General features: G+C 45.7%; 1 protein-coding gene across 1 annotated transcript in view; it reads left to right on the forward strand.

The window, feature by feature from the left end:
* ascc3 (activating signal cointegrator 1 complex subunit 3) overlaps nucleotides 1-16122 on the forward strand; it is a 182122-nt gene that overhangs the window by 128480 nt on the left and 37520 nt on the right. The window contains exons 23-33 of the mRNA XM_076280576.1: nucleotides 1324-1422; nucleotides 2109-2277; nucleotides 2577-2883; nucleotides 3137-3303; nucleotides 4253-4398; nucleotides 7113-7233; nucleotides 9039-9181; nucleotides 11682-11819; nucleotides 12073-12193; nucleotides 13040-13172; nucleotides 13459-13584. Coding sequence (XP_076136691.1) covers nucleotides 1324-1422; nucleotides 2109-2277; nucleotides 2577-2883; nucleotides 3137-3303; nucleotides 4253-4398; nucleotides 7113-7233; nucleotides 9039-9181; nucleotides 11682-11819; nucleotides 12073-12193; nucleotides 13040-13172; nucleotides 13459-13584 — 1670 coding nt within the window. The remainder of the gene's footprint in view (nucleotides 1-1323; nucleotides 1423-2108; nucleotides 2278-2576; nucleotides 2884-3136; nucleotides 3304-4252; nucleotides 4399-7112; nucleotides 7234-9038; nucleotides 9182-11681; nucleotides 11820-12072; nucleotides 12194-13039; nucleotides 13173-13458; nucleotides 13585-16122) is intronic.

A 16122-nucleotide genomic window follows, 5' to 3' on the forward strand; every position in this document is an offset into this window, starting at 1 on the left:
ACTTATACTTAAAGTCCACATGCCTGTGTAATGACATCTCTAGGACGGTATTTCCCAAACAGTGTGCCGTATAACACTGGTGTGGCATGAGGAAAATCCGTATTTCAAGCTTTTTTTCTTTGCCTTTAACAATCATTAACAATATGCCTGAAATTGTATGTTATTGAAATCATAGCCGTTTTTGCACATTCATCCATCTTTTTTGATACCATTTATGCTGGTCAAGGAATGTTACACTTGCGTGCAACTAACAATCACATATCAGACATTGCACTACAGTGGAGCAGCATGCAGAAGTAGCCAAAAGTTGTCTCAAAAGCATTGACATTTTTTTTTTACAAATGCTTTAAAAGGATGCCTGACCATGCACCTTACCCCCTCCCTCTCTTTTAAACAGAAAATAGAAAGTTGAAGAGGAGCAATTGGGGGGGGGGGGGGGGGGGGGGGGGGGTCAAGTCTGACGCAGGTCATTTCCCGATCTCTCCCCATCTGTCTCCCACGCTCTTCCCGTCACTCTCTATCTCAAAAAAGGGACAGAAGACTGACGCTAGGCTACAGTAGGAGTTTGTGCATAGCTCTCTGACATTATGTGTCAAAATGCCAACGTTTTTTTTTTTATTTTTTTTTGTGGTGGGAGGCAGTACACAGCCACAAACTTGTTTTATGATATGGCTTTTGTATGCTTAATGCCATGGTGGAGTTATTCTAGTGTGCCACAAAAGAAAAATGCGGCGCTATAAGATTTGGCTTTTCTCTTTATTCAGTTATACACTGAGATTCAGGTCATGTAAGGTCCTTGTCTCCTTGTGTGTGTGTGTGTGTGTGTTTGTGTGTGTGTGGATAATTGGCAGTCGCCACATCTGGAGAAGGCGCTGTTTTTTGTACCCATGAACTGAGACCAGAGGCATAGGCTACTGGGTTTACGATGCTGGTATCTAAGATTGTCTGTGTTCAATGAAATCTATTGTAAAATGTGAACACAAATAAAGGTATTAAAGTGTGTGTGTGTGTGTGTGTGTTTGTGTGTGTGTGTGTGTGTGTGTGTGTGTGTGTGTGTGTGTGTGTGTGTGTGTGTGTGTGTGTGTGTGTGTGTGTGTGTGTGTGTGTGTGTGTGTGTGTGTGTGTGTGTGTGTGTGTGTGTGTGGTGTAAGCGACTTACAAAAATGAGGAATAACAGCTACAATGCAGAGGAGACCACACACAGCTAGGCATGCGGTGTGAGTCAGTGCTAGGGGTGCTGGTGTTGGTCATAGCTACACAGTAGATCAGTGTGTAAGTCTCTGCCCTCTCTCTGCCCTCTCTCTGCCCCTCTCTGCCCCTCAGGTGCACGGCTCAGTGGGGGAGCCCTGGTGGCTCTGGGTGGAGGACCCTGTCAACGACCACATCTACCACTCGGAATACTTTCTGCTGCAGAAGAAACAGGTGGGCTATTGAGGTGGATGTATATGTGGGTGGGTGTTTTTGGAGATAAATCGTGTGTGTGTGTGTTTGTTTGTATCTGTGTGCATGTATGTTTACAGCCTGCAGTAAACCTCTGTAACAGTCCTAAATACCTGGAGAATTCTTGAAATTTGCACGATGCAGCTTCAGTATCCATAGCAGTGAAATAGTCTTGCATTATTATAGTATTGCATAGACGAGTTATTAGCCTGAAAGGTTAAGGTCTTACTGTACTTTTGTACTTTTGCGCATAGGCTTAATTGAATGTGAACAGAACTAAGTACAGCTGAATAGAACTAAGCAGAGCCATATAAAGGTACAAGGCTCTGAACTAACTACAGCTGAATAGAACTAACAGTTGAATAGAAGTAAGCAGAGCCATACAAAGGTACCTTTATATGGCTCTGGAACTAAGTACAGCTGAATAGAACTATGTAGAGCTGAATATAACTACAGTATACAGCTGAATAGAATTATGTACAGCTGAATAGAACTAAGTACAGCTGAATAGAACTAACAGCTGAATAGAACTATGTACAGCTGAATAGAACTAAATACAGTTTAAGTTCAGGTGAATGTTACTGTACAGTTTTGGAAAGATCTGCACTTTGTGTGAATGGCATTGGTATGGTATGGTGCAAGTGATTGTTGCTCTCCATCGCCCCCAGGTGGTGTCAGGCGAGCCGCAGCAGGTGGTCTTCACCATCCCCATCTTTGAGCCCATGCCTTCGCAGTACTACATCAGAGCCGTGTCTGACCGCTGGCTCGGGTCCGAAGCCGTGTGTGTCATCAACTTCCAGCATCTCATACTGCCCGAGAGACACCCACCTCACACAGGTAGACACACACACATACATAAACACACAAACACACACACACACACAAACAGTCACATACATGCACACACACACCCACACACACACACACACACGAACAATTACACACACACACACACACACACACAAACAATTACACACACACACACACACACACACACACACACACACACACACACACACACACGAACAGTCACGAGTGCACACACACAGATTCCCATAGAGAGTATTTTATTTTGCAAACATCCAAACTGATCTGTGACGCCCACCTGATCTGTGAGCCCCATCTGTGTGCTGCAGAATTGCTGGACCTGCAGCCGTTGCCCGTGACGGCCCTGGGGAACCGCGAGTACGAGAGCCTGTACCGCTTCACCCACTTCAACCCCATCCAGACGCAGATCTTCCACACGCTCTACCACACCGACACCAACGTGCTGCTGGGGGCGCCCACAGGCTCCGGCAAGACCATCGCCGCTGAGCTGGCCATCTTCAGGGTCTTCAACAAGTACCCCACCTCCAAGGTGGTCTACATCGCCCCACTCAAGGCTCTGGTCCGCGAGAGGATCGAGGACTGGAAGATCAGGATAGAGGAGAAACTAGGCCGCAAGTAAGTGTGTGTGTGTGTGTGTGTGTGTGTGTGTGTGTGTGTGTGTGTGTGTGTGTCTCCCTCCCTCTGTATGTCTGTGAGAGTGGGAGGGAGAGACAGAGTATGTGTGAGTCTACATTTGTCATTGTGAGGATGTATAAACATTGACATGTCTTTCTTTCTTTGCTTTGTTTGCTTACTCTTTCTCTCTCTCTCTCTCTCTCTCTCTCTTTCCTCTTTCTCTCTCTCTCCTCCCTCTCTCTCTCCCTGACAGGGTGGTAGAGCTGACTGGTGATGTGACTCCGGACATGCGGCAGATCGCTAAGGCGGACCTGATCGTCACCACCCCAGAGAAGTGGGACGGCGTGAGCCGCAGCTGGCAGAACCGCAGCTACGTGCAGAAAGTGGCCATCCTCATCATCGACGAAATCCACCTACTCGGTACACGCGCACAGACACATACACACGCACACGCACACACTTTATAACCCCCCAAGAACACAACCAACGCACATACTGTACACACACATACTGTACAAGCGCTATCACTTTTAACAATACACTATGGATCTGAGTAAAAGTGGTGAAGGCAGCCTGGAAGAAGCCTTCTTTGTGTGCTGATTGTAAGCGTCAGTGTAAGTCATTGCTACCAGTAGCTGGATCTCAGCATGTCCATACTCTATCTGCAGGTGTACTCATTGCACTTGTGCTTCAGAAATAAACCACCTCAGGTTATGTGTGCATAACATGGGCTTCATCAGCAACCCGACTATAGATCTTGTTCGTAACGTGAACATAATATTGGATTAGAAGGTAATTACACTTTGTTCTCCCCAATAACCCTCTAACCCTGTGGAGGACCCTGGGTTGCAGCCTCCAGGCTTGCGCTCCACCCTGCCAGCCACTCCTGCAGCTGGTGCCAGTGTTGAGCACCTCCTCAGCCCCGAGATGGGAGGTGGGGGGGGGGAGTAAATGACGACCATCAGCTGGTGTAGAGCACAGTGGAAATAGATCCTGCTTTACAATGGGCCCAGGGGAGCACTGAACCACAATGGCTTTCAGTTGATCACATGGCCTAAATACCCCACTGGGATTATTTACTTTTTTTTTCATGATTTCACTCCATTTTTGATCATAGGTCTTTTGTATAGCTTGTTTTTTTTTGTGTGTTTTGCTGTTTATTTCATATCAGTAATCAGCCCTAAAGTCTAGAAAAAAAATGAACTACCTGTAGGGATAATCAGTCTAACTGTCCCAGAGCAAGTTCCACTGATCTCACCTTGGACCGAACCATTTGTGTTGCTCCACTGATCTCACCTTGCTTGGACCGTACCATTTGTGTTGTTCCAATAATCTCACCTTGGACCGTACCATTTGTGTTGATCCACAGGGGAGGACAGAGGCCCCGTTCTGGAGGTCATAGTGTCCAGGACCAACTTCATCTCCTCACACACATCCAAGGCGGTGCGCGTGGTGGGGCTGTCCACAGCGCTGGCCAACGCTCGCGACCTGGCCGACTGGCTGGGCATAGGACAGGTGAGCCATCCGGCAGACTTACAGTGATGGCCAAAAGTGTTGCCACCCATGCTAAAGTTGACTGAAAAGAGGAATATAAAATCATCTTTTGGAAATTGATCTTAATGCCTTAAGTGAAAAATGAGGAAATATCTAACCTTTAAGGACACCAATTTTCTTAGTGAATGAATAATGTATCATAAATAAATAAATGTTCTTCCTTAAAATACAGGGGTCATAAGTATTGACACCCCTATGTTAAATTCCCATAGAGACAGGCAGATTTTTATTTTTAAAAGCCAGTTATTTCATGGATCCAGAATACTGTGCATCCTGATAAAGTTATCTTGGCCTTTGGAATTAAATGAGCTCAGTGCAAATCAAACCAGCTAATAGGCTAACTGAAATAACACCCATGCCAATCTCTAGGTATGGTGAAGGGTATGTGATGATGTGGGGCTATTTTAATTCCAAAGGCCAAGGTAACTTTATCAGGATGCACAGTATTCTGGATCCATGGGGTGTCAATGCCTGTATTTTAAGGAAGAACATTTATTTATATATGATACATTATTCATTCACTAAGAAAATTGATGTCCTTAAAGGTTAGATATTTCCTCATTTTTCACTTAAGGCATTAAGATCAATGTCCAAAAGATGATTTTATAGTCCTCTTTTCAGTCAACTTTAGCATGGGTGCCAACACTTTTGGCCATCACTGTAGCTGGTCACTTCACAGGACATACTGTCCAGCTCACAGGCTACTTTTAGGGTTCGCTTGCAGGTGTGCTCAAGGGATCACACACAGGTCCTGATCACATTCTCCTTTCAGCATCAGATTTGGCTTTCATGAGGTTTAAATACGCTTTGGTTCAATAGCAAGCACACAAACACACACACACACACACACACACTGTTGCGCACGTGTAACTTGTCAACTTTCAACCTCTTTTTTGCCGAGTGCTTCTCTTGTTCCTTGCTGAGGGGCACGTCAGTGGTTTTCTCGATCATTTCTCCAGGACAGATTGGAATCCGCATATTTTCTCGGTATAAAATTGCTCCGGTCAGCCCATCCGTGACAAGCGAGGGGATGTTTTTCTGGTTCATTTGCCGACCGTCCTCTCAGATTGTTAATAATGCGGCGATGGCGGGAGTCATTAGAAAGGCGAGGGAGGGGGTCCGTGGTCCATCCTGGTCTTTAATTGGCAGGCTTTTGTTTCCGGAGGGGTGGAGGGTGCGCTCGAGTGCCAACTGCAATCATCAGCAACAATGTGGCCAGCAGCCTCGGTCAGTTTGAGATATTTAGAGTTAATTCATAACAAAAGCCCCTTACAGTATATCCTCACTTTCCCTACAGACACAGAGTGGGGGAAGAAGAGTCATGGGGAGATGTGCTGTGTTTGTGTGTATGTTTGTGTGTTCTTTGTTTCTGTCTGCATGTGTGTGTATGTATGCACATGCAGTTTATGTTTGTTTAGGAGCACTTATTTGCTGTATATTACATACAGCAAATAAGTGTGTGTGTGCACATGTAGGATATGTGGGCCTCTCTCTCCCCGACATGTCTTTGTTTTCATGATTGCGTGTGTTTTTGTCCACGTGTCCTCTTTATAAGTCTGTCCTTTTCTGTCCTTCCTCCCTCACACACACACACACACACACACACAAGGCCCCCATGTCCACACTCTCTCTGGGCTTCAAGCAGCAGCGGTTATGTAAACGTTGTTTCACTGTTGCCGAGCGACATGCCCTGGCAGACTGATGGTGCCATGCATGAATAGGAAAGGGTGTTTGGGGGGGGTGGGGGGGGATGTGGGGTCACTATAAATCTGTGTGGGGTGGGGGGGGGGGGGGGGTCACAGTGTGTGAGCTGCCCAATCCATTATCCAGGAGCTTAAATGTGTGCGCACACACGCGCGGGCCTCTGCCACTTGTGTGAGAGCGCGGCCGGCGCTGGGACGGCCACAATGGCTGCCTGGAATTACCCCCAGATGGGCGGCAGGGACGGGGCGCCGCCAGCAGCCAGCTGGTCACTCCTGCTCCGCTCTGCCCTCACCCCCTCCGTCTCGCTGCCCCCTACGCGCTCGCTCTCTCTCTCTCTCTCTCTCTCTCTCTCTCTCTCTCTCTCTCTCTCTCTCTCTCTCTCTCTTTCTCTCTCTCTCTCTCTCTCTCTCTTTCTCTCTCTCTCTCTCTCTTTCTCTCTCTCTCTCTCTCTCTCACACACACACTTTTCCTCCTTTCCTCTTTATCTCTCTCTTTCTTTCTACCTCTATATCTCTCTTCCTTCTTTCCTTTATCTCTCTTTCTCTCTCTACTTCTCCCTCATTCTTCGGTCTTTCCTTTATCTCTCCCTCTCTCTCTCACTCACTCACTCACTCACTCAGAGAATCAATCAGTCTTGCTCTCATGTTGTGTCTTATGTGTTTTCCTCTGTCTTGCCATGTTTAGTCCATCCATTATATGTTAGTCTATCCATGAAATATGTTTTTTTTTCCTTTAATTCTGTCCATCCATGATTTATGTATTTGTCCTTTAATTCATCGTCCTTGCTGATTGTCCTCTCTGTATCTCTGCATTGTGTATCATTCATATTACTGCTATGTGGAACAATACGGTTAATCTCAAAAAAATAAAATCTTAATCTGCTTAATCTGTGTTACTTCTCTCTCTCTCTCTCTCTCTCTCTCTCTCTCTCTCTCTCTCTCTCTCTCTCTCTGTCCCCATCTCTTTCTCAGGTGGGCTTGTTTAATTTCCGTCCATCTGTGCGTCCTGTGCCATTGGAGGTGCACATCCAGGGTTTCCCAGGGCAACACTACTGTCCTCGCATGGCCAGCATGAACAAACCTGTGTTTCAAGGTACACACACACACATGCACACACACAGCTCTGTCTCTGTCAAATGTGTCTTATGGTCAGTGATGTTTAAATCAGCATATACTGTAAGTGATGAAGTGGGAGAAATAAGTATTGAATACTGTATGTCAACATTTTCTTCAGTAAGTATACTTCCAGTGAGGCTACCAGATATTTTTTACCAGACATTAGTATTAACTCAGGTAATCCTCACATATAAAAAAAAAAAATCAAACATTAAAATCCATAAGTAGAGTTGTGTGTAATAAAGTGGAATGACAGAGGAAAAAAGTATTGAACACGCTAAGAAAAAATAGTACACCAAGGCAAGGAACGAGCTGGAATCTGTAAGTAGTTAATGTATTTGTAAATTAATATAATATAAGACGAGTTAGTACATATCGATGGGCTATAAAAAGGTTTTTTTGTTACCAAGGTGTCACACGAAAAACATCTCATGATGGGTAAAAGCAAAGAGCTCTCCCATGACCTTCGCAACCTTATTGTTGCAAAACATATCGATAGAACTGGTTACAGATGCATTTCAAAACTTGAGAATCTTCCAGTAAGCAGCACTGGGGCCATTATCTACAAGTGGAAGGAACATCACTGCGTTATCAACCGGCCATGCACAGGATCGCCTCGCAAGATTTCTGACAAGGGGCTCAGAAGGATAATCAGAAGAGTAGCCCAAGAGCCAAGGACCACTCGGAGAAAGAACTCCAGAAAGACTTGGAGGCAGCAGGTACAATAGAGAGTAAATCATAGGTAATATACTTCAGCGCCATGGCCTCTATGCACACTCACCCAACATGACTCCATTACTGAAGAAAAACATGTTGAAGCTCATTTAAAGTTGCTACACAACATTTGGATAAGCCTATGAAATGCTGAAAGAATGTAGTCTGGTCAGATGAGAGCAAAATCTAACTTTTTGGATGTCATACTACATACCATGTTTGGAGGAGAAATGGCATTGTACATCACCCTAAAAATACCATACCAACAGTGAGGTTTAGAGGTGGAGGCATTATGATGTGGGGCGGTTTTTCTTCTACTGGCAGACTTCATACAGTTGAAGGATTGATGAATGAATTCATTTTTTTCCTGGGAGAATTTTGCTATCCACCAGGATGATGACGATGAGACATGGCTAGACCTTCCAGCAGGACAACGATCCAAAGCATACAGCAAAGGAAACTCTCAATTGGTTTCAGAGAAAGGAAATCAAGGCCCTGACTTAAATCCAATTGAACATTTCTGGAAGGAACTAAAGATCAGGATTCACAATAGGGACCCCTGGAATCTTCAAGATTTAAAGAGTATCTGGGCAAAAGTCTACACCTGAATACTGTGACTGATTAGTTTCGTCATACAGGAAATGTCTTTTAGTAGGCACGTTCAATACTTGTTTCTTGGGTCATTCCACTTTATTGCACATAACTTTATTTATGGACGTTAATGTTTGGATTTGTTTATATAAGTGTGGATTATCTGAGTTAATACTAATGTCTGGTGCAAATGTCATGCGAATAGCCTCACTGGAAGCATACTTGCATACAGGGTTCAACACTAGTTTTCAGTACTAGTATTTCCCCTGCTCTATATAGCTGCCATTAATGACGTGCATTCTGGCAGACTATATGAATACGCAATGGTATTTCATGTATTGCGGAGACAATTCCCATGCAGTGTTGTAATGGAAGATCTTGAGATGTTTAAGGTGGTAATTGCACTCTTGTATTAGTAGGGCGGCTAGACCTGCTTTTGTACCATTACACTCTAAAGTCCCTGCTTTACCCATTCAGCCATTCGCAGCCACTCTCCAGCCAAGCCTGTGTTGATCTTCGTGTCGTCACGGCGACAGACGCGTCTGACCGCCCTGGACCTGATGGCCTTCCTGGCGACTGAGGACGACCCCAAGCAGTGGCTGCACCAGGACGAGCGCGAGGTGAGCAGGCTGCTCGTAACTTTATGCTTCCTTGCGTGACTGGGCACCAGCGGTCACATTTGGGTGAGCGGACGCCAGCGGTCAGATTTGCCCGTGGGGGGCGGGCCGTTCAGGATGGACAGTCAGGCCTGTCCGGTCCAATCCCAGTGGAGATTCCTCACTGAAAGGCAACTTTTGGGTCTGAGTTGGTGAAGCAATTACAGGACCGCAGGGTTCGATTGTAACCCTGTGCACTGTTAACACATGAGAAGAAACATTAGCACCCACATTAGCACCCTGATTACGGATGATCACCGAAACAGCAGCAGCATTACTCAACTCCCATGTCCCCTTGTGCTCCTCCTGCCACCCGCCACACCACTTCTCCCAATTATAACCCTCTTCCCATCTCACCATGCTGAGTGGCTGACCCCACTGGACCCTGGACACAGGATCATCCTCTGGTGTCATCTGCTCCGCCTCCTCCTCTTGGCCTCTCATCCATCCCCAGTTCAGTGGCATGCTCGTTCCTCTCTCATCCATCCCCAGTACAGTGGCATGCTCGTTCCCCTCTCATCCATCCCCAGTTCAGTGCCATGCTCGTTCCTCTCTCATCCATCCCCAGTACAGTGGCATGCTCGTTCCCCTCTCATCCATCCCCAGTTCAGTGCCATGCTCGTTCCTCTCTCATCCATCCCCAGTTCAGTGCCATGCTCGTTCCCCTCCGTGCGTCCCTAGTTCAGTGACATGCCCCTCCGTGCGTCCCCAGTTCAGTGCAAGGCTCGTCACCCTGCCTCCCCTCCCTGCCTCCCCTGAGCCCTGGCTGCAATGCGCTGGCGTTGATGGCGCGGCTCTGTTCCTTAAGCAGGTCTTAGTGTAATTACGGAGCCAGCGCCGGGCCGCCCCTGCCAGAAAAGCCTGTGTCATCCTCCATTAGGCTCTGTGGGTACCTTCAGATCACTTCAAGATGTGAACACGCAGCCTTTTTGGCTTGAGGCTACTCACTCTCTCTATCTCTCTTTCTCTCTCTCTCTCTCTCTCTCTCTCTCTCTCTCTCTCTCTCTCTCTCTCTCTCTCTCTCTCTCTCTCTCTCTCTCTCAATCTCACTCCACCTTTCCACTCTATACCAAGAATATGCTAATATCTTTACAGAACTCAATTGCGCAGCCTTATGAGAAATGGACGCTTTGGTAATTACCTCAGCAATCAGCCATCCGCTATTCCCCGCTCAGCCCCAAATGTGCACAAGCTGCTTTTTAGGAGAGGGGAATGGGACTGTGCCAAATGTCTTGAGTGTGTACACACACACACACACACACACACACACACACACACACACACACACTAACAAAACAAACAAACACAGGCACATTCACAATCATCATTTCTAACACAAACATACCAATGCATACATACAAAGCAAACAAGCTAACAGCTACGTTTATAGTCATATATGATACACATGTACACAGAGTCCCCTCTTAGTCCTTAATGAGTATTACAGAAGAGAGATCATAGGCTGGAGACCAGGGTATCTCTTACTGCTCTCATCTCAGGGCGGAGTGTGTGTGTGTGTGTGTGTGTGTGTCACATGGAGGTGTGGACTGGATTGCCCCGCTAAACTAAGAAGAATTGTAAGGATGTGCGCATTCGTGTGTGTGTGTATGTGTGTCTTTGCGTCTTTGCATGTGCGCATATGTATGCATTGGCTTTGTCTGTGTGTGTGTGTACACATGTGCAATGCTAGTGCATTGGCTTTGCCTGTGTGTGTGTGTACACATGTGCAGTGCTAGTGTGTGTGTGTGTGTGTGTGTGTTCCAGTGATATATGTGGCTCCCTGCTGCTCCTCTGCACTGGGGCGTGTAGCATCTGGGGTCCCGCTGAGTGACTGACAGGCGGCCTGCGCACACTGTCTGTCTCACCGCGGGGGTCCAATCCTCTTCCTTCCACCACCCCACACCCCCACACACACACCCCCACCACCCCACACACACCCCCACCACCCCACACACACCCTTTCTCTTCTATCACTCTTCCTCCTCTTGCTTTCCCTCCCTGCAGTATTTTTACTCCTCTCCTGCCAGAGCGGAGGCAGCTGCGCCCAGAGGTCCCATGTCTTAACCAGCCGGGATAATGGAGCTAGTCTGGACTAAGCTGCGATCTCTCTCTCTCTCTCTCTCTCTCTCTCCCATTCAAAAAGAAACAGTCTGGCCAAAAGCACATACAGTACAGTACAGAAATTACAGAAACCTTTAGAACATAAAATAACATGAAATAGTATTACAGCATCTCCTAGTCAGGTCTGTGTGTGTGTGTGTGTGTGTGTGCGTGTGCAATGAACATGACATTGATTTGTGTCTTGCATTATTTCAGCAAACAAAGGGAAATAAAAATAAAAAAATGCATGGAATGCATACGAGCTGATGATGAACATGGTAACCCCTAGAGGGGTGTTGGGTGGTGATGTCATGCTGCTGTCTGGAGTGCGTTTGAGTTCGAACTATGACTTCCTCTTCCTCAGATGACTGACATCATCGCCACGGTGCGCGAGTCCAACCTGAAGCTGACGCTGGCCTTTGGCATAGGCCTGCATCACGCCGGACTCCACGAGCGCGACCGCAGGACTGTGGAAGAGCTCTTCGTCAACTGCAAGATCCAGGTAGCCCCGCTGCGGATCTCCCTGGCCCCAGAACATTTCTCCTAGATCATAGAAATGTTATTATATATCAATGTGTACCCATCATAATTTTACGAATATCAGAATATTTTAAGGCACAAAGCAAAATGATTGTATGCATGTAATGTGCTTGTGCAGATTGGAGTCATATTTTAACCGTGTGTGTGTGTGTGTGTGTGTGTTTGTGTGTGTGTGTGTGTGTGTGTGTGTGTGTGTGTTTTGCATTGTGCTACAGGTGCTTATTGCCACCAGTACCTTGGCATGGGGCGTGAACTTCCCTGCCCACCTGGTCATAGTGAAGGGCACGGAGTACTTTGACGGCAAAACACATCGCTATGTCGATTATCCCATTACAGGTACACTGTGTGTGTATGTGTGTGTGTGAGTCTGCATAGACACTATTTCTACAGCTGGTGTGTTCTGTTATGTTCGTTTGGTTGGTTGGTTGGATTTGGTTACGTGCCCTGAAGAAGGCCAGTATAGCCGCAACGCATAGGCCCATGTGCCTTTCATTAAGCTAGTTTTAAACTAGTTTAATTAAAGGCTTTTTCATATATTTTTCTAAACAGTGTCTTTGTTACATTCCTTTTTGACTTAACTCACGTCCCCTACCAAAGAGCACCTGTTTGAAGCGATTATTGACAATAGTCTCCTGGTTTTTCTCTTTAATGTGAAAGCAATTGTAAGTTATAGCCTATTTATAATCCAAGAGGCTACACAATATGAAGTGTACACATAAGCCTCCTCCTTGATAATTGTCTTTGAAAAAAAGAGACCGCTTAAAGTATTTATCACCTCTTAATAACTTTCAAGGGAAATTGATAATCAAATCTGGGTACTTTTATTTATTAATAATAAAAAAAAATATTGAAGGCCAAGAGGCATTGAGAATCATTTAATAATCAAAGCGTAATGTGAGTCTAATTGTGCAGGTGAATATTACACCTTTAATGAAAATGTAGCCATGTGCTGTAATATAGAAAATTGAGGATGTGTCACATCGTGATGCATTGTGAAATCGAATCGTTGAAGGGATAATTGCAATCGAATCGTGAGACCAGTGGAAATTCACACCCCTAGCGTGTATGACCCTAAACATGTCAGGAGTATCTTCATATTTCCAGTTGGTAGGCTCTGCTGTACTTGTTACTGTGACATTATTTAACTGTGTGTGTGTGTGTTTGTGTGTGTGCACTGCTCAGATGTGCTGCAGATGATGGGTCGTGCTGGGCGTCCTCAGTTTGATGACCAGGGTAAAGCGGTCATCCTGGTGCACGACATCAAGAAGGACTTCTACAAGAAGTTCCTGTACGAGCCCTTCCCTGTGGAGTCCAGGTCAGTCAATCAGCAGACGTCCACACTTCATTAGAGGTGTCATCCCATTGCTGCTTTTTTCTTTAAAAAATGTTTTGTTTGAATTTTTTTTAAATATTTTGAGTTTATAGCAGTTGAAAAATTAAAAGTTAAAAGAGTTAAAAGTTCCGCACAGTGTAAAGCTGTCACCCAATCATTATCAAGTTAAGTGAGGTCCACCATGACAGCCACCTAGTGAAAGTGTCTTCTGAGGTGGTACTGACGGTGGTGTGTGTGTGTGTGTATGTGTGTGCGCACGTGGCCACAGCCTGCTGGGTGTGTTGTCTGACCATCTGAACGCTGAGATTGCCTCAAGCACCATCGCCTCTAAGCAGGACGCCATGGACTACATCACCTGGACCTACTTCTTCCGTCGCCTCGTCATGAACCCCAGGTAAATCTTACACACACACTTGGAACACGAACATACACACACAACTAGCACCCAGTTTGACATAATTGTATCAAATTAGAGCACACCCGTCAATCACGCGTCCCCTGACTCGTGAAACTGGCCTGGCTTGCTGTCCTGCAGCAGGCTGCTGTGTGAAGCCTTCTCCACTCACACACCCAGTGGGGCTCCAGGGAAGTCACTGCGCCCGGCCCAGCTCCGGCCCCTGGGCCTGGCCACTGGAGCTCCACTCACCCCCCGGCCCCAGAGCCAGAGCCCTGCCAGGGCATAACTCACCCCGGCCAGACATGCTGACAGGCCAAATGTGAAAGGGGGGGCTGTGTGAAAGTTTGGCTACTACAGAATTGTGGTTTAGTCCCTTAATCGCTCTCTCCCTCCCTTCTTCCCTCTCTGCCTCCCTTCTTCCCTCTCTTCCTCTCTCTGTTTTTTACCCTGCCTCTCTCTCTCTGGTTGTTGTTCTCTGACTTTTTCCCCCTCTCTCTCTCTTTCTCTCTCTATCTCTATCTCTCTCTCTCTCTGTCTGGTCTCTCTCTCCCTCTCTCTCTCTTGGCTTTCCTGGGAAGAACAACCTATTGGGAGTCACTTTGTAGATCCTAGAGTTTTTAAAGGGAATGGTGAAGTGTCCCATAAATACTAAATAAGGGATAATGTATTGTCTGCCGGTCATTATCGAAAAATAAGTCCAGACAGGGCGAACAGGACCCCGATGTACAGCGGAGCGGTCTTGCTTCGTCCTGAAGGGACTTATTTTCCAATAATGGCAGTTAATACATTATCCCACATATTATACGGCTTCTTGCCAAAATGAGAAAAGAAACTTTACAAAATGGGTATTTTCAAATTATTTTGTTACCGTTTTGTGGCTTCCGCTGAGAAAACAAATAGTTCGCTCCACTTCAACCCTCTCTGGTTGATCTGCTGTGTTCTAAAGAATGTTTGATTCAAGTTCAGCATGTGTTGTTGCAAACTATTTGTTTCTCAGCAAAAGCCACGACGAAACAGTAACAAATAGGCTATGTAGGCTAAAGAGTCATATCGTGGGGAGTTTATTGTTTCGTTTTGGCAAGTAGCCGTGTAATAAGCGGGATAATGTATAGAACGCCAGTCATTATCGGGAATTACCGGTTTGCCCTGTCGGGATAGCCTGGGTTTTCCCATGCTGCCTTACGTGCGCGATTTTATTCATGCTGCTAGGCAGCCTGGATTCCATGGACTTCGTTTTCACCTCAACGAAGGAACCAATCACAGAACGGAGGGGGCACAGCAAAACGATGATGACACACCGAAGCGGTTATGAGCTACGTACAGACTCATTTGATAGACATTCGTAGCGCCCAATAAACGGCTCTGGGCATTCGTAAACCACGTTTCAAATACGAGAAAATGTACATGTAGTTCCCAGACCCCATATCAATGAGATGAGGTTTGGCGTTAGCCAGGCTACTGTCGGGACCTATTTCCCGATAATGATAATGGCGTTCTATACATTATCCCTTACTTATACGGCCTTTCAGAATGCTGCAGAAAGCGCCACTAACGGGCCTTCCTAATGTTAGGAGGGCCAATAATTCCGTAAAATGACTGCTTCAAAAAATGAATAACCTCTCTCAGTAGTAACAGGTTTTGTGCTTCTGATTCATATACTGTATAATTCCAGGAGTAGTCCCCTCACATGGAACTTCATTGAAAGGGAACTTAATAAGTAATACGTTGCTATGCAACATCTGAAACTTTCAAGTTCTATTTGTGTGGCGAAATGTGTTTTTCGACAGAAGCCACAAAATGTTATCAAAATAATTTCAGACACATATGAATCTTTTCTTGTTTTAGCAAGTGGCTGTATAATAAGTGGGATAATGTAGTGTCCGCTGGTCATTATCGGAAAATATGTCCAGGACTTGCTATGGCCTGAAGGGGTGTTTTTGCATTGTATGTGTTTTATTGGTCTAAGCATGTAAGAAAGTTAGACAGTGGAAGGTTAGACACATATTGTCCTTCTTGTCTGTCTGTCTCCATTTTCCTACTCCCATTTCCTCCTCCTGTCTATTGTTCTGCCCATCTCACTACAGTCTTGCCCCTTAGTCTCCCTCGCTCACTCTCTCTCCCTGCCATTCCTCGTCTTTCCTTCACTCTCATATCTCTCTCTCATCTCTCTCTTTCTCTCTCAATTTTCAATTCAATTCAGTGAGCTTTATTGGCATGACTGTAAGTGTTACAATGTTGCCAAAGAAGTAGTTACCAAATCAAAAAATCAAAAAATTAGCAATTAATAGTAATAATAATAACAATTGACATGGACTATGGAGAATAATAAAAATAATAGAACATTAGAGCACACACACACACACACACACACACACACACACACTCTCTTTCTCTCTCTCACCTCCCCATAATCCTCCACCATGGGATCCATAATTTATGTCTTGCGAAACGTAAATGATATATAGCATGTACCATGTGTTGCCATTTCACACTCGCTCACGCAATCTTCATGAAGGGGAAGGAAATTGTTTACTG

Source organism: Alosa pseudoharengus, unplaced genomic scaffold (genome assembly GCF_046254945.1).
Source record: "Alosa pseudoharengus isolate Yale_2024_CS ecotype anadromous, Long Island Sound unplaced genomic scaffold, YU_APseudo_1.1 YU_APseudo_1.1_scf_12, whole genome shotgun sequence".
Lineage (NCBI taxonomy): Eukaryota > Metazoa > Chordata > Actinopteri > Clupeiformes > Clupeidae > Alosa > Alosa pseudoharengus.